Below are 21119 nucleotides of genomic sequence, written 5' to 3'. Positions count from 1 at the left end.
TTAACAGCAAACACCATTGTTTGTATCTCCCGTACGTCATTCACATTTCATTTCATTGGGGCGTATATACACGGACATCCGACATAATATATATCCTTACACCCTCCCACATGGCCACCGTGACAAACAGACACATTTATATATCGCATGATCAGATTTTGTGGACTACCTGTAATCCAAATAAAATGCAAATAATGCACATCTTTCTTATCTATTTGCAGCTGTTGGTATATTTTGTCACATTGCAGGGCTTCTAAATCTAATCCACATCATATAGCATAGGTATAATTTGTAAACATATATATAATAATCAGTCTACACATTATTCTCAACTGTGTATCTCAGCTGTACGTAATTATAGTATAATATAGGCCTACACCTTCACAATATCATACCTCTCAGTCATAATGTAACAAACCACGCCCCTTTCTCGAGAAAAGCAAGTATTGTTTATATACGTACTTCCCTAGCTACATCCAATCAACATGTCCATGCTGGAGAGAGGCACGTCAGGAAAATCGCCAGATCTCAACAATAAAGAATAATAATAATGAAGGCCGAGTACAGCTAGAACGGTAAATAACACATGCATGCCGACCGTGTTTTACAATACAGTATTACACTTTAGCTGTGTAGTTAACTGTACGTGCTGCAAGGTCAGAGGGTACAGCACTGGGCATTTGGGCATTATGTACGGAACCGTCATATTACAAGAACCAGACATCGTCATCCATTGAAACGCGACGGCTTTGTGAAACAAAGCCCTGGTTTCCAGTGGCGGATCCAGGAATTTCTTACCGTCAGGGAGGGGGGGGGGGGGCACAAAATCGCATGGTGTGAAATATATGAAAAACGATGGAGCAAAGCGACCAAGCGGAGGTGTTTCAGAACCCCCTCTTAGCAATTTTAGGCACTCCCTGGAGTAATATGACATAAAATTGCTTTCTCCTACCCCCTCCAAGAGAAGGGATCTTTTGCAATTTGTGAACCACATTTGGCGAACCACATTTGGCGCATTAATGTCCACCGGCACTTCCTGGAGAAAAAATTGAGGCGTTCTGATTGGTTAGAAGTTAGAGAAAAGTGATCTGTCACGTCGCGAGACGTTGTATATGCGACGGTTGTCTGGTCTTCACCAGTAGTGCAAAAATTATCTCGAGTGTATAAACTGAGTTGTTATCAGGGGCGCCGCTAGACCCTTTTCAGTGGGGGGGGGGGGGGGGGGGGGGGGGTGAAGAGGCGAAAGCTTTGACACTTAATTAAATTATTAGAGAAAGAAGACGATTCGTTGTACCGTTTTTGACTCTTGATCATTGTCTTAATTCCGTCTCCCCCTCCCGCGCGAAGCGCTGAAACTTTGTCGTTTCATTTAATTATTACTCTTAATCCCGTGGCTGAATTCATTTTCGCCGAAGCTTTGACGTTTCATTAAATTATTAGAGAAAGAATTCATTGTACCGTTCTCGACTCCTAATACTAGTCTGAATTCAGTTGTCCCCTCCAGCGCGAAGCGCGGAAGCTTTGACTTTTCATGAATAGAGAAAGAAGACGATTCGTTGTACTGTTTTTTTTTACCCTTAGTCATTGTCTGAATTCAGTTCCCCCCCCCTCCCGTGCGAAGCTTTGATGTTTCATCAAATTATTACTATAAAGATGGACAAAAAAATCCTGATGGTTTTTTTAAAGCACATTCTAATCATGAAAGACTGAAAAGATCCTTGATAAGAAACATAATTACATCGAACTGAGATGAATAGGGGCAATTGTGAGAATGGAAAGGGGCTTCATTGAGATTATAATAGAGGCATTTCAGGTGTGAGAATTAAGGGGCATTTATGAGAAACGGGAAGTGACTCTTCATTAATAAAGAAAAGGGGCATTTATCAGAATTAAAAAATGGCACGTATTACAAAGAAATGAGGGGCAATGATAAAAGGGGTAACTTATTAGAGGTGAGAACTAGGTCCAGATGAAAAGGGGCCCTATTATCACAAGGGGAATTAGGGGCACTTGACTTATTTAAAAAGAAAAGGGCATTTGTCAAAGTAAAGTAGGCATCTCTCACTTATAAGGGGCATTTATAGTTTATCTTGAGAAGTAAAAGGGGCACTGCATAATTATGTAGGATATTTGAAAAAGTGCGGGGTGGGCGTGTATGTCGAAAGCTGGTCTTGGTGCACAACACCAACACCAAACTTAAAATTGAAATCACTCAATTTCTGTTAAAGGTAATACAAAGTTTTGGTATGGGGTCATGAATTTGGTTTAAATGAAAGTATTTGAAGCATATGCGATCCTACAATATATAGTGATCGTTGTTCCGGTTGAAATCGAGTCTAAAGTGATGAAATTGTAAATAATAAACTCTTTATGTTGTATAGCTCCCTCTCAAGGTCAATATATTAATTTAGCTAAAAAAACAACGTTTCTTGATTTAAATCGACCGATTGGCTATTCCCATTTGGAAATTATATATCACAACTGCATATTCTGAGATTTTCATGGTCGCAACTACCATAGTACGGCCGTAGGCGCTATTTGAAATTTATCAAAATTTACCGGGAGCACCGGTAAATTTTTATATTCAATTTTTCTCGAAAGCAGAAGTGTTTTAGGGACTAAATTTTCTAGGGCTTATAATACATCCACAGGGACATCCAAATATATCAAAATTGTAAAGAATCACTATCCACCCAATTTTCAAAATTTCCCAAAACTTTGTAATACCTTTAAGTTTCAACACCAGTAATAAACATAGCACTAAATTTCACGTATGCGATGTGCGCATGCGCCCATCTGAACCGGCTGTTGTTTGTTGGCAGACTGATTTCTCGATTGTAACTCCAATTTTCTGTTTTGGTAATTATTTCCTTCGAAATAACGTCACTTCACATGTATTATAGTTGGCATACTCGTGACAGTTACAGTAAATATTTGTTGTAAGTGTTATTGTTAACTTTGTTACCTGTAGTTGTAGACCCTAGTTTGTATTCGGAGATTGTGCAGCACGTACGAATACGACCAGCCGAGCTGCTGCCTCCCTGCCACAGCTAGGGCGGCGTTGTTGTCTCTCATCCTGATCCTCTAATGCACGAGCCGCAGCTCAGCTCAGCTCAGTGGCTGGGCGGGGCCACACGTACACACAGCTGCATTATCCTGGCTGTGTATTAAAAGCTGTTTTATTGATTCTCAACAATTCAAAACACAACTGCTAGTTCAGAAGCCTATCCAAAATTTGACCCGTAACTCCGGCGTGGAGATACCCCACTAAAACATACCCGAAATGAAGTAAATATTCATCAAATGTTATAAAGATCATGACTTGAGTTAAAAGTCGTTTTGTTTTCTTAACTGTTTCGTGTCAATTTTCTTGATATTTTTGAAGTATTTTTCGGAAAAAACGTTGATATTAGTATATACTTTTTCACAGGTTTCCCGGCAAACCAAAACAAGTGCATACTGATGGTGGTATGTTGCGGGCGAGCGCGCGCCTGTGTAAAGTTGTCAACCGTAATGAGGATCTGAGACATTACATTAATTTGTTTTCATCTTTAACCCTTAAAACAGGGAAAAAATTACTATTTATTTTTCGGGGGCTACTTTTCAAGCTTGCATGCATGAAAATAACAATCTAAAATTTGTTTTGCATTGAACTCTGTGCAAATTTACAGGGGCTCTTTTCTGATTTTCGGGGGCTATTTTGGGCATTTCGGGGGCTAATTCGCCCCGAGCCCCCGTGTATTTTTTTCACTGCCTTAAAATCACAATTTCTAATGCATTTTAATGATTTTAATCATTTTACCCACAGGAAAATAGAACGTGCAGGACAGGTAGCAATTTCGAACATTGATAAACAGTTTCTCTTCATCATTTTTAGTCAAACTCAGAGTAGATCTGGCCCTAGATCTATGTAGTACATGACTTTAGATGCATTTTTGTTTGTTTCTTTTCATATTTACAGAACAAAGTGCTTGGTTTGTGTTACATACTTGGTATAGAATGGCTGGGACTGAGAAAACTACTTCAGAAGGTGATGCTTCGAATGCAGGTACGTGGCCAGAGTAGAACATTCCTTCTGACGCAACCTTGTTTACATCTGCAATAAACTCCCCATCCCCCCCCCCCCAAACAAAAATATAGCTGCAGCAAAACAAAATGGCATCTAGCTGAAGCGCAACGTTTCCTATAATATGTAAATAAGTATGTATTTCATATAAAGAGGCATTTATTTATCCCATTTTAGCTTGGAAAAGCTGCTTGAGGGAAAGTATTATCAGGGTTCTAGGTTCTATTCTGGCATGCATTTGCTTTTTGTTCATTTTTATTTTTCCCAGCCTGGCTTCCCGGTCTTTTCATTTACATGCAATTAATAGTCATCTATCAAACTAAAAATCCTAAATTGCTGAGGTAGTAAAAACTGATAACTATGTCGGTGTGTTTCCTTTCAAGTGGTTATAAATCTTGTACCGGTACTCTCTTTCATTGAGTTACAAAAGATGATATGTATTTGATTTTTTTGTTGTTGAAATAAGATTACTTAATTAGTATTCTTGATTTAAAACAAATATATACGGTAATTCATAAGGAAAAGAAACTAAAGAAACCAAAACAAAACAGCAAAGCACCTCATTCTTACAGGTTTAGATTGCACTTTTGTGCTTATTTAATTTTTTTTCCTTCATTTTTTATTACAAAGTTTTAAAATCATTTGTTTGTATTGGTATTTGTATTCAGATCCGAAACCATTTGATGCAAGCCTTTTCTTTCAAAGTGAAGCAGAGAAGCCCTCCTCACCAAGTTTTCCTTCTGAGAGTCCCTTCATGGAAAAACCTAGTGATACACTCCAAAGTACAATGGAACAGTCCAGTGATAAGACAGGAGGAAGTGGAGAGGAAGCAAGAGAAAATGACCAATCTGGTCCACTTGTAAAGGACACGCAGCCTTCAGTAACCAGCTTCTTTACTAAAGACCAGAGCTTGATCCAGAGTTCTGGGAGCTTCTTTGATTCATTTGCCAGTGCCGTTGGAGACGAGAACGACTTGTTCTCAACACCACCCTCATCCGTTGGAGCAACGCCAGTCTCGCCAGAAGGCCGTGGAGGATTCATGGAGGATCCTCTGGGGATATCAGCTGAAGTTTCGATGAATGCTGCAGAAGAAGTAGCAGGAGTTAACAGTGAGACAGTGAGCATTGATTCCACTAATCTGCTCACTGAAGAAGATGCTAAGATGGGGAGCGGAAGTAACATGGACACCATGAGCATGGATTCTACAAACCTTTTATCAGAGGAGGACAAGGATGATCAAAGCGTTGATCAGGGCAATGAGAGCTTTGAAGCAAAGAATGATCTGGTGGAGGAGGATGGAGAAATGGAAACTGCAAAGGGAGCACTTGAGACAACTATCTCACTGGAAAGTCCAGAGGCGGAGACAACGGTGATTGAAGAGGGAATAAACGATGCTGCAGCTGAATCAAACAATGGTGACAAAGATGAACCTGTAGCAGTTGCTTCTGCTGTGGTAAAGCCACCAGAGACTGTTCCTGATCTACCAAAGGATGATGCTGACTCGAGCTTGGATGTCAACGATAAGGTCGCTGTTCCTGATACGCAGGTGACGACTCCGAATAAATCAACCACCATTGAATCACAAGGGCCATCCTCACCGCCTCTATCAGTCACTTCCCAAGAAGACACGGTCACCGACTCCTCCGACTCTTTGGGTGTTCCGCCTGCCCTCATGTCGTCCTTCAGCGCTCCATCAGGTCTCACCAATCCCAACCCGGTCAGGCCCCATGTGCCGTTTCAGTCCAGCGCATCGCAAGAAGATGATGATGACCCGTTTGTAGAAGCGCTCCGTACCAGTGAGAGCGATCGTCGGCACGATGCCTGGATACCCTCGGAAGCCACTCAGAAGATTTTAGTAAACCGTAGTATTGCCCTGCAGGGATCAGAGTACGTGATCAGGGATCAACTCACCATGCCTGGTATCATTGCCGAAGAACCACAGGTAGGAAGCTATTATCATCCATCTACATGTAGCAGTTAATAGTACTTTAAGAGAATCAACAACTGTACCCAGCATTTCTTCTCTTGATTAAGGGAACCAAATGTAAATCAAAACTTGGGGGGGGGGGGGGGGTGGAGGTATAACGATTATTTATCAATAGTACATGTCTTTGCAACATCAAAAATATTAAGCCATTACACTGTAAATGAGAAGGAAAGTTATCAGAATTTATGAAAGGCATTCACAAAAAAGTAAAATTCAATTTTTTTTCTTCCCTGAAACTTTCCAACATGCTCAAAATTTGCCCACTTTGTGACCCTAGATATCAACTGATAATGGAGATGAAAACATGAATGGAAATGGCATATGTAATCAGAAATGCAATTGTAATATCATCATAATGATCCTGATAATGATAATATTTGTTTTTATGACCATGGGGGTGTTTCACAAAGATCCTAACACTAAGTTGGACTTAAAAATTATGGAGCGCCATTTGTAGCTTTAAAATGAAATATATTAAAAAGCAGAAATTCAAGTATTTTAGACTTTTTATAAATTTCACATCAAGAACATGAAATCTCCTTGATGATAAAAAAAACATTTTATGCCTTTCAAAATAGCTTTTACAAAATATTTCAGAGATGCTAATGGCTTTCCATAATTTTTAAGTCCAACTTAGAGTTCAACTTATGACCTTTGTGAAACACCCCCCATGTTAATTAATTTTTCTGTAACAGGGTGATCCAATCAAAGAGCTAGTACAGAGGTACATGGGTGAGCAAGAATCCGCTAAACGATCTGTTCTCACCGTAAACCAAGTCACGAGAGATGAGCATGGCCTTAAAAGGTTATTGGTAAGTAGTAGTCACAATCAGGAGGGCTTTTCACAAAACCTGTCATCAGTTACAAATGACAGTTTTTGTTATAAGCTACTGAAATCCTTGCTTCTGATTGGTTATCTGCAGATTTGTCACTGATTTTTGTCATTTGTCATTGAAAAAGGCTGTGTGAAATGGGTCCCTGATCATTTCTGTGCTGATCCATTTCCATGGAACAAACTCCCACAAAGTATTCATATACTACAGTAATGTTCAGATCTCACGGTACGTGAATTATCTGCAGGGGAATTATTAGTGGTCGTTATGGACAGGTGGCTGCTAAGGCAGGTTTGACTGTACCAGAACTTTTATCAGTTTGACAAGAAAATAGCAATTGTAGTTTAATAGGAAAGTGCACACATCCAATGGAGATCAGAACTATCAATTTTTGGGAATAGTGATCAAACTGGCAACATTTGCTCCGGACTTAAGTTTAAAGAGAAGGTTGAGTTCTGGAAAGAGGTGAAAAATAATTTGTGAGCGTTATCATTGTTATTATGCAAGTGTGGAAGAACATCGGATAAAACATGCTCCCTGAAAAGCATGGCTCTTCAAATGCCTTCATATTCTAAATATGGCAGGTAACATCGTAAAAATCGGGACGGATATTTACGCCACGTGTTCGTGTAGTCCCATATACATCTTTCTGTGTACAATGCTTGTAACTTTACCAAGACTTGGCCAAATTTCTTATCATTTTGATGATTCCAGAACCTTGCGATACGGTACACACAAATACTTATATGCTAGATGATCAAGCTTTTCTGATCGACTGACCATGAATCGCATGACCAGAACTCAACTTTATCTTTAAGGGTTGCGATTGGGTTATAGGGTTGGGTTTCGGGTTAGGGTTTGGTATAGTATTAGTATATTGACTTGGACCAGCCATCGCGAGAGCATATACATCATACATGTACATGTATGGTAGAATCTGGGTAAATAGTTTGCACGTGCGTAATATCATCTGGGAAGATCCAGAAGGGCGTTAATTGATATAATTAGCATACTTGTAGCCTTAAACAGACGATCCAGTCCTATAAACATGTTGTTTTGATGATGTGTATCAGGATGCAGGTTGTCTTCGTGCTGCGGTTGACCTGACAGGTCTTCTATTGACCTCTGGAGCTCAGGGCAAAGGTCAAGCTGGAATGCCATCAAGACACACCCCTCATCTCATGCAGGTGAGACAGAATGCCTCTTATACAGAGTGAGTCAGGAAAAATGTCCCACTTTTTAAAAGTTGTATTGTTAGAACTTCAAAATACTATTTTATTCCTCACCCAGCAACTTGGCGCAAGTGAGACCTGGCAGTCTTGTAAAGATTGTCTGATGTTCAGTCATGCGTGCAGAAATCCAAATGAAAATGGTACCTAAATGTACCAGGAGGATAACTCTATCAAGGCATTAGATGAAACCCATGATTAAATATTCATACTTCAAACAATACAACTTTTAAAAAGTGGGACATTTTTTTTTCTGACTCACTTTGTAGTGCTTGTTCATCTTCTTACTTTTCTTATTGGATGTTCTGGTGCCACCCATATAAGCCAGTTCACTGTTGCAGTCTGAGCATGAGCAGATAAAGGTCATTGCAGAACAAATAGTGAAATACCCGGAGACGAGGTGTATACACAGGTGGAAGTATTCTTTGAAAAGGGGAAACAAAGGCTATTTATGTAGCACGTCCGTCGCTGTAGGAGTGATAATTTCAAAATGTGCAAAGTGGGACCTCATGATGTTTTGAAGATCGTTGGATATTCGGGGCCATTGCAGAAATGCGCTAACCGTGAACTGGTCTATTACATTCATGTTTTAAAGAATAGCAACAGTTTTTAACTTTCCAATGATATATAACCTAACAAAGGCGGTTGCTTCATTGCGCGACTAGTGAAATTATATTTCATTGTAGATGGTGCTCTTTAATGCAAACATATTAATGCGAGGAATTTGTAATACTTTTATAATCTTTGAATGGGTATGTCTTCTAACATCTTGTACTGCCCCCCTTCCCCGTCCCTCTCTCTCTCTCTCTGTCTCTCTACCTCTCTCTCTCCCTCTCTCTGAGTCTCTCTCTCTCTCTCTGTCTCTCTCTGTCCCTCTCTCTACCTGTTTCTGTCTCTCCCTATATCTGAGTTTCTCTATCTGTCTCCCCCGTCTCTCTCTCTCTCTCTCACTCTCTCTCTGTCGTTCTCTCCTCTAGGTATGGTTCACTAGGATATCTGTATTGATGAAGTTACAGCAGTTCACTGCAGCAGAGCAAGAGTTGGATGCTTTTGGTAACATGGATAAGCCTGATCTCTTCTATGGCTACTACCCGGATCTCTACCCAGGCAGACAAGGTGATTTTCACAAATCCTCTATCAGCCTTTTCACACAGGGGTAAAATTCATTGTATCTAGAGAGCAAGGCGTTTTGTGTGTGAACGGATATACGTCCTTAACTAGACCGGGCAATGCTCTTTAAACGCTCAGTAGGGCCTTTGGGCATTTACGGGCAGTGAGTCACTGCCCATAAATGCGCAATGTCACTGCTCGTAAATGCGCAATAGCCCTACTGAGCGAGTGAATCTCGAACGACCGCACCAAAATTTTCTGTGTGTGAATGATGTTGTATCTAAAGCTGTTTAAACTAATCAGCTTTAAAGAATTTTACCCCTGTGTGAAAAGGGAGTATATCCCTACCTAGTGTTCAGCTCCCAGGCACAAACCCTTGTATGCATAACAGAGGGTCTGATCTACAAGTAGGAGAGTATACAGAGACCCCAGTCCATAGGCCCTGCACAGCCAAAGACCGACAAAGTTGGGCTCGGTTCCAGACTTTATGGAATTTTGTTTAGGCGTTGAATTAGTGTCTGTGTCTGCGGACGACCAGTCACCAGGGGTGTGGCGATGGAGTGGGGGGGGGGGGGATGACAGTACCCCCCTTTTCACCCCATCCTTCTCTTATATGGTACACAGACCCTCACCCAAACAACCAAGGTGATTTTCGCACTAATCCAATTGTTATGCCCTAGTCGCTGATGGGGCGCATGCGCTGACCCATGCCATTGGAAACTAAAAATAGAGAGAGAAAGAGAACAGGAAAGAGCTAGTGAGCTAGAGAGGGAAAAGAGCATAAAAATATAACCAATTTAACCAATTTCAATGTATTGTATTTTAATGTAATTTTTAATCTTTTGTAAATTCATTTTGTTTCAGCCTTTGGCTCCTATTTTGAATGTATTAATGTGTTAATTAAATTCCATCTCGATCTTTTCTTGTCAGGTTCTATGGTACCCTTCTCATTTCGTTTGATCCATGCTGAGTTAGCTATGTATGTGGGCAAGCATCAGCTATGTCTGGACAGACTTTCTGCCATTCTGTCTGTTTGTCACAAGGTAGGAATCTGTGTGTGAGATGAGTAAACACTATGAACATGACGGACAAAGAAAGAGGACAAAATATGCAGTTCCTCATTCTACCCTCAACAATTGCTGTGCTAGACAAAGACCACCGTAATTATTATTTATTTTTTTAAAGTTTCGATTTATGTCCCTCCGCCTGGCAATGTCTCCCAGCTCAGTAATCGGTGTGTTGACTCACCACTCGGAAACTAGAACAACAATCAAATTTGTCTGTCATCTTGGTTTGAAAGTAATCTTTCTGATAGATCTCAATATGTAGTTTATAATAATAATTCCTCCAATTTTTCTTCTATTACACATGGTGTATCACAAGGTTCTATCCTAGGTCCTCTACTGTTTTTTGATTTACATTAATGATCTTACACATTCAACTGCACCTCGCAGTTAAATGAAAGGCCTTCCTGCGTGGGTTTTTTCACACGGACCTGGCTTGCTGCCAAAGAGGGGTGCGGTTAATACACGAGGGCGGTTTATACAATGTTAATTACAATAGTATCTTGCAGAGAAAAAACAACAACATCACTCTACTGCAAAATTAAGTAAATGAGAAACATGTATACAATGTTAATAACGGTAGTATCTTGCAGAGAAAAAACAACAACATCACTCTACTGCAAAATTAAGTAAATGAGAAACATGTAAGCAAAGTCAGTTCATGTTTCTGAATCTTCTAACACGCAGATCAGGGAGTTGCACACACTTTTTTCTTGGGTTTTCACTCCACTGACCATTCAATTGCATGCAAAATGATTCTACAATTCAATTCAATTCCATCCAATGCATTTATTTGTCCAATATGAATTCAAAATTGATATTTGCTTCTCCCACCTGTAAAAAAGAAAGGCGCAGACGTCGTTTACAAAGAAGATGAATAGGATACAAAATATGGATACATTCTGAAGACGACAAATATTAACCATATATAATATCGATTTTTGTTTGGTTATGGCTTGTTTCGCTTCCTAAAGCTACGGTCAAAAAGGTTCGTAAGAACGATTCGTTCGTACGAATCTCCCTGTTTTTCCATGGTTTTACCGAATTTCCATGGTCTGAAAATCGTTCGTACGGCATTCTTAGAAGTTCGCAATGGCATTGGTGACCGAGGCTTTAAATCACATAATTTAGCTGTCTTCATGCATATTTATGAATGAAACATTTTGATCATTGAAATTCAAAGCTCTTTGTTTGAATCTTTCTGTTGTCTCTGTGTTCTGTTGTCATGGGTAGATTGTGAAGAATCTACAAGATGGAAAGTCCGAGTATGGCCAGTCTGTGGAGCTTGCAGAAGAGAATAGGAAAGGTAAGAGGATTGATGAACATGCAAGGAATTGATTATTTGCATTTAGGCTTAAACAAAAAAGATGTTGTATTGCCCTTTAGGTACGAAAACATGGGTCGTTGGTTGGAAGTCTTTTTTTTTTTTCCTTTTTTTCCCCCTCCCTCTTTGGGCTGATATTTCTCAGTTTTTGCTTTAATACATATTTTTTGTATTAAATACATATTAAACATATTTTTTTCATAAAACATTAAAAAAAAACTTTTTCAAAAAGCCGACCATAGATTTCAAGATTTTGGGTCGGTTGCAAAGGGAAATACAAGATATTTTTTTTAAACGCCTTATATAGCTCTAGCATGTGCACATTTGGTTTTCGATCGATTTGATATCAAAAACAAGTGTGACAATTCAATGACAAAGCCACTCAAAGCCAATCAAATGCAATTATTTCAGTAGCTTGTAACAAATATTGTAATTTGTTATTGATAACAAGTTTTATGAATCAAGGCCCACATTATCTTTTCCTGCAGAAATGTTAAATGCGAACTAGAATTAAAACTGCTGCTATTACTTCAGACTCTGCTTGAAATATCAATTACAGTTACTTTCAAATTTCTTCTATTTAAAATCAGAATGGGAACACAGATAACCCTGCATAAGTCGATCTTGACTGGACTGAGTGAAATGCTTTAACTTAGGCAATATTTGACTTTCGCATATATGATACATGTATATTAGGCTTGGGAGCGAGAGCCGAGTACCCGACTCTAACCGATTCTGAAATCCAGAACCGAGGAGTCGACTCCAATCTCTAGAGAGTCGATTACTCGAGCACGTCGGTTCCGAGAAAAGGAGACTCGGTTCCAAGATAAGAACCGAGTCTTTAGCGCTGGAGTCGACTCCACAGCACTAAAATTCAAAGAGATACTTTGCAAAAGTGAACGAAGGAACATTGCCCGAACGAACTGGTGTCGATTCCACAGCACAGAGAATGAACAAAATCAGCTCTGTCAAAGCAGAATGCATGCGAGCGATGGGCGCACTAGCAGCATGCTGTTTTGATACACACATTTGTGTGTGTACCTCCTTCGTAGTACTGTGCATCACTGCTGCATGTTGTCTGTAACTGCCCCCCCCCCCCCAGCTGAACGTTTGACCTTTGGTGAATTGCGCAAGAGTCTTGGAACAATGGCCCCATTTTCTCTCCTCTTGGAGCGTGTGATCAAGGAGTTGATTCATGTTTTCTCTCGTGCGCACACTGATTTATGTGACTTTGTGTTTGCTCTCTCTCTCTCTCTCTCTATCCCTAGTCTCCCCTTCCCCTAGACATCAGACGTTTAGTTTTCTTCCTCAAATAAACTAAATCACACAACTCACAATTTCCTCCTCCTTTCTCTCCCTTGAATTCTCCTCATCAAGTTTTATTCTTCTTAAAAATAAGTTTGACAGGTCTACAATTTACATGTACATTCCCCCTCCCCCTTTATCTTGTTTCCTTCAGTTATTTTGTTTTCCTTACAAGAATAAATGTGGCAGGTCAACATCTCCCCTTCTCCCTTTCTCTCCCCCTCTAGCATCCCCTTCTGTTATTATTTTCGTCTCAAGAATAAGTTTTGCAGATCTACATCTCTTTGTCTTGTGTTCTTTTTGGGGGTATTTAAACAAATAAGAATAATTCAGGCAAGTCAAGTGTCCCCTCTCGCTGTGGCATTAGCGCAATCTCTAATAGTGGCTGAAAATGCAGACTAGTTATTCTGAAACTAAGATCTAGCGCTGTTATCTGTTGTTTAGAAAGCACGTGGTTAGTAGTAACCATGGGAATGGAGTGCCACGAGCTGGGGCTGGGGTCATTAAAGTTTTTGGGTGGCATTGGGCGGGCGGGCGGCCATGTGAGCATGAGTTATTTACACTTAGCTCTCAGATAAAGGTTGGTCCCTGGGAGGAGAGCCAGCGGACCAGGCATGTTTCGGATACATTCCATTTATTTTAGGCAGGGAATCAGAATCTTTAGTTTTACATAATGGATTGTTTACCGTAATATTGGAAATAATTGTTCTGCATTTCTTACATTTTAGCAGTGTAAGTACGAGTTGATTATTCCATCATTCTATGTTGAAGTTTAGAATTTAAATTAGACCTAACATGTTTTTGTTTGTTTACATTGTTGCCAAGTTGCCATGAGTTATTAAATAATTAATTACTTTATTAGCAGTGGTAATGTTTTTTTCTCGATTTGATCGAAAGTAGTAAAATAAATCATTTCATAACTGTTTATGAAGGTCTGCACTTTGATCTTCTTTATATATTGTTTGCATGTAATTGTAGAGATATCATGAGACGAAACAGATATAAACAAAACATCAATTTACACACACAAGTCACACATACATTCATACTTTTGATACTCATTTTTAAAAGTAAAGTTTTCCAAAAAAATATCTCAGAAAATCATCTGTTGCTATCGGTGCCACTGCTGAGTGGAGCCGACATGCACAGTACATAACATACAGTGTGTCAACACCTCCCTGGTGTGTGTGTGTGTGTGGCCTTTACAGCATTGTGGCTTCAATTACATGTACTGTAATATGGCAGCCAGCGGGAGTCGATTCCACTTGGAACCGAGGCCGAGAGTGGGAACCGGAGTCGGTTCTCATCAACAAGGGAACCGCCCAAGCCTAATGTATATGTGCTGTATATTGGCCCTAGCCTTAACATAACTTAAGAACGCTGTGCCGAGACACAGGCGGCGGCTTAACTGAGATTATATTTCTTCCCGTGCCATCATTTGTTGTGCAGACATCCAGAAAACCAAAGCATACATTCATGTACAAAAAAGTAATACTCCTGTTACAACTTTGGTGATAAATAAGAATAAAACCAGACATAATTAATTCCTACTTATAAAATCCTTTGTATGGCCCTGTAACCTGCGGCTTCCCTAGCTTCCTATTGAGGTCTTGCATCGAGTCCTCTTTCTGCGAATTGGAAATTCGGTTACGCACTGTTCGCAGGTTGACCATGAGATGGCGCTGTGTAATGAACAATACGCTAGGGCAGAGAGTTCAGTTCAGCATCAATATGATGTTTCAAATGGTCATCATTTTGAATTTTTTTTTTGTGTTCCTAGCATCTTTAGATCTGTGGGAGAGTAGACAAATCCGAGTTCTTCACTCCGTGGGAAACTGCTTAGTCAGCATGAAGGTATGTACAGACAGACAGCAGATACGGAGGCTTCTCATGCAAGTGTCATGCTGTAGAGTACTTAAAGCCTGTGTGCACTGGTTTGGCCAGGAGGGATTTGACCGCCCAGGGTGGTCACTGACGGGTGGTTATCTCATCAACTCAGCTCTCAATTAACATAAGAAAAAGAGGATCATGGGGGACCAACGGGCACCGCTTAGGCATTGTTTCTATATAGAGGGAGCAAGTAGCTTCAAGTAGTGCGGTGGGGCAGTAATAAGAGTGATTGTGTGTTTGTGTACGTTTTGCGCGAAACATATGCTGCGTTGTCTTGCGTTCCGGAAAGACCCCCATTTGTTAAGGAAAAATGTGGTAAATGTTACTGACAACCATCCCATAGGGTTGGCATCTGTGAATTAGTACCCAATATGCTAGAGCGCTGTTGGAGTGTGCTACATTAAAAAGCCATCATTATCATAATCAATTACATTTTCATTTCATCAAATGTGTATGATTTGTCTTATTGCTTAATAATATACCTGTCTTGGTAACAGACGTTCTTGGAAGACATTGGTCGTGCATATTCACTGACTGGAATTATGAATAGTTAAATAGGACAGTAATCGCCCTTCATTGTTGATATGATAAGATATGATTCTGGATTTGTTTTTCAGGAGTACATGCAAGCTGTGAATGTCTTCAAATCACTGGTAGTGAAAGAGCCTGAGAATGAAATCAACATATTGTGTGGTATTGCCAGGGTGTACCTTCAGGTTAGTCTTGATTTAAATTCCTCTTGATTTAAATTCCTATGTTAAAGATGATTATTCTCTGAGATGGGTTTAGATTGTGTGCTTTATTAAAAGGGACTTGGTAACATTGTTCAGATGAGAGAACATGGTGCAAATTAAAGTAATGACTTCAATGCTAGATGTACAATTAAAGATAATCTGAGTTTGAGTGAAAACAGACCAAAATCTGGAAAAACTGATCTGATCGGTTCCTTAAAGGGACTTGGTAACATTGTTCAGTTGAGAGATAGTGGTGCTAAGGTAGTGACTTCAATGCTAGATGTACAATTAAAGATAATCTAAAAGTTTGAGTGAAAACAGACCACTATTATTGATTTTAAAAAATCTGGAAAAACTGATCTGATCGATTCCTTGCTTCTCCCAACTTTATTATTACAATTTAATTAATGAAGCAAAAGCAATGAACTGGCTCTTTATACCATTCCAGACATTTGAGTGTTGAAAGATTTATAAAAGCCGTCTTATTTGTTATTTTCATGGAAAAACGGTTGGGAAAATTAAAAAATGTTTGGGAGAATTTACTGTTAGAGGGTGTCTCACAGTGACGCCTTCAAAGAAAACCATAAATATCTTTGTAGTTTGAGAATTGTTTCAGGATTTTTTTCCATGTTAGAGGGTTAGTACAGTAGAAGGAATATAATAAGTAACATTTCATGCAAAAATGACACAGTTTTTTCATCAACCTTCACAATGTTACAGAGTCACTTTAATAGCATTTACAAATAAAACAATGATTATCGATGATTGAAGCAGTAATAATGATTATGATATTGATACAGACCATTTCTGTCTCACAGTTTAAGCCTAGATCCCATTACAGTACTTCCAAGTTTCTTTGAATTCTTTCATACAAGTAACCCATTTATTACATAATTATAGAAATTCAGCAGATTGTAAACTGGTCATTAAAGCACAAAGAACTTTTGCAAATTACATTAAATTACAATGTGGTGTCAATTAATATTTGATTATAATGCAGCATGAAAACTCTCATAGATCTAAACCATTCAATAAATGTAAAAATATTCTGGTTTCAGAGTCCTTCATTTTGGTCCAGTGTGATACAGATGAATAAACAGTCAAACCTGCTTTAGTGACCACCTGTCTACAAAGAACACATTTGTTGTTTCCCTTTTAAATAGTTTCTCATCGAAACATGTACTATAGGAACCTGTCTACAAAGACCACCTGTGTACAAAGACCACTTTTTGTGTTTTCCTTGGGCGGCCGATATAGACGGGTTTGACTGTATATTGATAAAATACCTATTCTTGAGATGCAATTAAAAATTTGTTATGTTTTAAGTCTCCCTTCTGTCCCTTCTTTTTCTTGGACACTGTGTAGCTTGGTGATCTGAAGTCTGCCCAGGATGTGTACAGTGAGATAGAGAAGAAGATTCCAGCCGGTGGGTCCTCTCCAGGCAAACAGGCTAGAATACATATTAATAGGTCAGGCAAGGCATACTGTGTGAAGCCACCATTGAGAAATGTTTGAGATTGTGTTGAAGTTTTACTGGCATGGCGAGTTCAAATAATGATAATAACAATGATGATGATGCTGATGCTGATGATGATGATAATGATAACGATAATAATGATAATAATGATGATGATGATGATGATGATGATGATGATGATGATGATGATGATGATGATGATAACGATAATAATGATAATAATAATGATGATGATGATGATGATGATGATGATGATGATGATGATGATAATGATGATTTTAATAATAATACAAATAATAATTATGATAATTAGTAATGATAATAATGCTAATAGTAATAATAATAATGATACTGATAATGATAATAGTAATGATAATAATAATAATAATAATAATGATACTGATAATGATAATGATGAGGCCTATATATGTTGCCATCTCTCTGCTCTTAACAAATAGCAATAGAACAAACTTATATGGTATAATTACATAGGCTGCTTAGTGACTTCAATAATGATAGATTATGACAAGAACAACTATTTGATATGACAACGGAATACTTAAACGGATGATGATGGTTTTAAACAAGAATAGAATTGAGCCTTTGGAACACACTTATATTTTCAGTTTGGGTCAATTGGGTGCGTTCAAGCGATTTTTTCAAGCTAGAATCACAAATTAAAACGCTGTTTCAAAACAAGGTTACTGCGGGAGATCGTTCAAGCGATTTTCCATCAACGCTGATTCTCGCTCATTTCAAGCCCACCCAGGAAGTATAGATATAGATAGCGATACTATATATGATACATAACGATGTCGTAGAATCATGATTGAGATCTCTGTTGCGTTCAAGCGATTTTTAGCAAACGTGGTTACAAAACGCATCTTTTTCAGCGTTCCATGTTTGCGTTTTTAAACACGTTTATTTTTACGACCGACAAAAAAATTGCTTGAATGACGTGAACGCAACTGTGTTTTAAACTAAATGTCTTTGAAAAAGTGTCGCTTGAACGCACCCTTCGGTGATTCAATGAATTAGTAACTGTAAATTTCTTGTTTCATTCACAGAGGGTTCCTGAAAGTAGCACAGAATCAGTACGCAGAAGCCTATAAGCATTTCAATGAAGGACTCAAAATAGAACCGACGAACTTCATGGTTAGTACCAATTATTACTTTCAGCATCCTCAGTTTGTAAGTCTTGTCATCATCATATTCTCCCCCCCCCCTCTCTCTCTCTCTCTCTCTCTCTCTCTCTATATATATATATATATTCCTCTCTTATTATCAGTTTTCCCTCACAGTACCGTATTTGCCGGCGTAAATGCAGCAGTATTTTTGGAAGAGAAAATATCAAAAGTCGGGGTGCGGCCTTTGCGGCGAAAGAGTTAAAAAAAAAAAAAAAGGTAAGTCAAAACCAGCACGAATTTGCACATATGGGACTACAAACGGTACAATAACTATACCACTATGGTACAGGACATTTCCACACAGCTTACCGACAATTTTAACTTGCATTGTTGGCATGAAGCCGAAAATAAACTTCCAAAAACAACATCTGCCGATAGATCTTGATCTAAGTTCGTGCCAATGCATTGCAAAAGTAAAAGAAGGGCCCATTTAACGGAGCTGCCGCGAAGCATCCAGCACGCGAATTCGCCATTTTGAATCCATTTCAATATATACACAAGAGAAAACTGCAAGGGATAGCATCAGGGACGGGATGGCCGAGCGGTCTAAGGCGGTGATTTGGGTCATATCAACATTTGTAGGGGAGGGTTCATATCCCGCCTCCGACAATTTTTTTTTTTTTAAATGTCAAAATCAGGGGTGCGGCCTAAGCGGCGCTGCTGCCTTATCGCCGGCAAATACGTTTTTTTTTTTTGTTCCTCTCTTTATCCCTATCTTGCAGTTTGTGTTAAAAATTGAAATTAAGGTAATCCAAGTTTAAATTCCCTTAAAACCATTATTTCAACAATTATAATGATAGGAGCAACTTTCCCAAAGTATTTATTTTTTTCTTTTCTTTTTCTTTCAAGTTCATGAACTTAGACCTGATCATTTGATAGTTGCCATTTCTCTTTAAATCGATTTTACAATGGAAATGTTCAAATGGTTGAATGCGTTACACGTTGTGTTTTTCCTCTGTTACTATTTTGTAGGCAATCAACAATGTCTCAGTTTGCTGCCTGTATCTCGGCAAACTGAAGGAGTCGCTCTCACTCCTAGAGAACCTTGTCAACAAAGACAGCAGCGAGTTCTTAGACGAGTCCCTCATCTTTAATCTCTGCACCCTCTACGAGCTGGAGTCGTCTAAGAGCACCGTCAAGAAACAGAATCTTCTTGGACTAGTCAGTAAACACAAAGGAGATGGTTTTAATGTCAGTTGTCTTAAGATGCCCTAGTTTCTCATCTGTAATCTCTTTCCTTGTCGATGAGGAGAGCAGCGAGTTCTTAGACGAGTCCCTCATCTTTAATCTTTGCACCCTCTACGAGCTGGAGTCGCCTAAGAGCACCGTAAAGAAACAGAATCTTCTTGGACTTGTCAGTAAACACAAAGGAGATGGATTTAATGTCAGTTTATTAAGATGCCCTAGTTTCTCATCTGTAATCTCTTTTCTTGTCAACGAGGAAAGCAGTGAGTTCTTAGACGAGTCTCTCATCTTTAATCTCTGCACCCTCTACGAATTGGAGTCGTCTAAGAGCACAGTCAAGAAACAGAATCTTCTTGGACTTGTCAGTAAACACAAAGGAGATGGATTTAATGTCAGTTGTCTTAAGATGCCCTAGCTTTTCATCTTTAATCATTTTTGCCGGTAAAGCGTAGTTGCCTTGGAAACATCACTGAAACATCGCGGTCAGGCTCCGGTTTGGCATTTTTTTGGCGTGTTCGGATGTAAATGGCCCTATTCATGAATTGAGTGTATCTCAGTACAATAAAGAAATGGCGTCAATCTTGTGAATTTTGAAATGTGGTGATTTTGTCTTTGAATCATGCTCATTCAAGCATGAATTGACAAACACCTCTGATTAAAGGTTCCAGAAAAACCACAGGCATAGTCCTTTCTGAGAAAATTTGTTCAAAACTTTGCAGTTCAGAAATTATGAGGCGTTAAACAGGGTGAACTTACCTTTTGTGTTGTGTTTATATGACCAATGTAAGAACATACATGGCATTTTGAACTAGAGTTCAATAAATGTATCAAATAGAAAAATGTAAAAAGCATTTTTGGCCTGTCAGCTCATAACTTCCAAAAAGTTGGGAAGCCAGCGAGAGAACATAAGATCTAAAATGAAGGTATACACGTTTTGATGAAAATGAGTTTTATCATCCTGAACTTTTGGATATGCTGACGGTCGAGAGTAATAACGGCATTAAAATATTGACTAATATCCTTTATCAGAGTTACTAGCATAGATGACGCATATATATTGAATATTTTTATTATTGTTGTCCATGTATTTCTTGTTATAATGGTTTAATAAGACATTCCTGTAGGTTATGAATGAAGTTGAAACTTAATTGGTTCTTCAGAGTGCAACACTGTATATTTGATCAATTCTTTTTCCATTTTGTTCAATCATGTAGATTACTTTAACTTCTCTTGTCATTTTCTTTAATGATCAGTGCAATATTTATTCATAGATGCAACTTGAATATGAAAAAGACGTTTTTATTTGTTGTTTCGATGTCCTACAGCTCTTTTGATGTCTTTGCCCAAAAATGAACACACAGCTGTAGGTACAGTTTTCAAATAATAAATATGTATATCCCAACATTACAAAATTGGAAGCGGACAATAGAATAAAGATATACAGAAAAATAATCTTGTAATTTTAAATTTCATAATTTATTGCCATATATATATTTTTATGTACACAAATCAACTTACATCTTTGAAACCATCAATGTATAGCATAGAATACAAGTACTGGAATAGATTTGAATAAACATCTTCTTTTTAGGGCAAAGATAATACATGCAGTAACTTGTGTCGTGTAAATAGTATATGTTTTCCCCATATCCATGTCTACAGGTACTTGTTAATTTGTTTCCATTCTAAAGTATTCAAAAAGCGTGACTTTTAGAAAGGAGATGGAAT

The 21119-nt window shown here is 38.6% G+C and overlaps 1 protein-coding gene across 2 annotated transcripts; it reads left to right on the top strand.

The window, feature by feature from the left end:
• The first annotated feature begins 2767 nt into the window (after window positions 1-2767).
• On the top strand, window positions 2768-19456 carry LOC115918533 (trafficking protein particle complex subunit 12-like). Of its 2 annotated transcripts, none has more exons than XM_030982023.1 (13): window positions 2768-2939; window positions 3962-4048; window positions 4735-6008; window positions 6749-6865; window positions 7960-8073; window positions 9093-9231; window positions 10156-10268; window positions 11523-11595; window positions 14699-14772; window positions 15426-15524; window positions 16908-17011; window positions 18087-18174; window positions 19179-19456. In XM_030982023.1, exons 2-13 carry the CDS (start codon window positions 4000-4002, stop codon window positions 19419-19421), a joined length of 2487 nt encoding a protein of 828 aa, XP_030837883.1. In that variant the 5' UTR covers window positions 2768-2939; window positions 3962-3999; the 3' UTR covers window positions 19422-19456. The 2 variants fall into 2 exon arrangements, with proteins under 2 accessions (XP_030837883.1, XP_030837875.1); XM_030982015.1 differs by having other exon boundaries at window positions 2771-2859.
• Window positions 19457-21119: the final 1663 nt, after the last annotated feature.

This window comes from Strongylocentrotus purpuratus, unplaced genomic scaffold (genome assembly GCF_000002235.5).
Source record: "Strongylocentrotus purpuratus isolate Spur 01 unplaced genomic scaffold, Spur_5.0 spur5_contig_823, whole genome shotgun sequence".
NCBI lineage: Eukaryota > Metazoa > Echinodermata > Echinoidea > Camarodonta > Strongylocentrotidae > Strongylocentrotus > Strongylocentrotus purpuratus.
This window is presented reverse-complemented; position numbering and strand designations above follow the sequence as displayed.